This window comes from Balearica regulorum, chromosome 7 (assembly GCF_011004875.1).
Source record: "Balearica regulorum gibbericeps isolate bBalReg1 chromosome 7, bBalReg1.pri, whole genome shotgun sequence".
NCBI lineage: Eukaryota > Metazoa > Chordata > Aves > Gruiformes > Gruidae > Balearica > Balearica regulorum.
Genome location: NC_046190.1, coordinates 41,288,714 through 41,290,248, shown reverse-complemented (window position 1 = coordinate 41,290,248; position 1,535 = coordinate 41,288,714). Strand labels below are relative to the sequence as shown.

General features: G+C 53.0%; 1 protein-coding gene across 1 annotated transcript; it reads left to right on the top strand.

Annotated features, from left to right (window-relative positions):
• Nucleotides 1-263: 263 nt before the first annotated feature.
• On the top strand, nt 264-1,193 carry LOC142602571 (olfactory receptor 14J1-like). The gene has a single exon (XM_075757930.1). The coding sequence runs from the start codon at nt 264-266 to the stop codon at nt 1,191-1,193; it is 930 nt and encodes a 309-aa protein (XP_075614045.1).
• Nucleotides 1,194-1,535: the final 342 nt, after the last annotated feature.

Below are 1,535 nucleotides of genomic sequence, written 5' to 3'. Positions count from 1 at the left end.
CATGATCTCACTGCTGCAGAGCAGGGCTGACTCCTCAGCAGCCAGTGGGCAGAGGTCCTGCTCATCATGGCACGCTCAGCCGGCAGAAGCCCAGGCTGCAGCCAGAGAGCTGAAGGAAGGTCTCCTAGAAATGGAATGTGGTATGGTGGAGTGCAGGAAGCTATGGGTGTAGAAGAAAGACTTTGAATTTCCTCAGAGAAGTGCCCCCGAACTCTTCATTGACTCTTCCTCTAAGAACAGGACCCCATGCCCAGAGGCAGCAGATGTCCAACGGCAGCTCCATCACCCAGTTCCTGCTCCTGGCCTTTGCAGACACACGGCAGCTGCAGCTCTTGTACTTCTGGCTCTTCCTGGGCATCTACCTGGCTGCCCTCCTGGGCAACGGCCTCATCATCACCACCATAGCCTGCGACCACCGCCTCCACACCCCCATGTACTTCTTCCTCATCAACCTCTCCCTCATCGACTTGGCCTCCATCTCCACCACTCTCCCCAAATCCATGGCCAATTCCCTCTGGGACACCAGGGACATCTCCTACTTGGGATGTGCTGTACAGCTCTTTCTATTTTCCTCCTTGGTTGGAGCAGAGTTTTCCATTCTCACCGTCATGGCCTACGACCACTACGTTGCCATCTGCCAACCCCTGCACTACGGGATCCTCCTGGGCAGCAGAGCTTGTGTCCACATGGCAGCAGCTGCCTGGGGCAGTGGGTTTCTCAATGCTCTGCTGCACACGGCCAATACATTTTCCATATCCCTCTGCAAGGGAAATGTGGACCAGTTCTTCTGTGAAATCCCCCAGATCCTCAAGCTCTCCTGCTCACACTCCTACCTCACGGAAGCTGAGCTTCTTGTATTTTGTGTCTCTTTAGCATTTGGGTGTTTTATTTTCATTCTTTTCTCCTATGTGCAGATCTTCAGGGCTGTGCTGAGGATCCCCTCGGAGCAGGGACGGCACAAAGCCTTTTCCACGTGCCTCCCTCACCTGGCTGTGGTCTCCCTCTTTCTCAGCACTGGCATGTTTTCATACCTGAAGCCCCCCTCCATCTCCTCCCCGTTGCTCAACCTGGTGGTGACAGTTCTGTACTCGGTGGTTCCTCCAGCAGTGAACCCCCTCATCTACAGCATGAGGAACCAGGAAATCAAAGACGCCCTGAAGAAAGTTCTTCCCTCAGTAGTCTTTCAGCATTAATAAGGAGGCCATGTATCTTCATGAAAGTAATTTGTAATGCAGGTTGGGAACTTCCTGTTCTTTGGGCATTTTATGTGCTGTCATCCTCTTGTCCCAGGAGTGTCTACATTCACTCCACTTCTCCACTCGCATGAACCCCTGCCTGTCTCACCCACAGGCCTTGGTGCCTGCATCTCACACCATGGTACACATGACCTCCTGTGTCACATCTCTCTAATTAAAGACGATTTACTCATTTCACTGTGTGGTGGTTGGGCTCTTCTGCAAAACCTGAGGTCAGGAACTGGCTGAAGAAATTTCCCCTGCAAGGCCATGCTGCTGTGCTGGAGTTCTCCATGGGCT

Excerpts from the sequence above, each read along its gene's own strand:
- LOC142602571 (XM_075757930.1), top strand. The coding sequence starts at position 264 with ATGTCCAACGGCAGCTCCATCACCCAGTTCCTGCTCCTGGCCTTTGCA.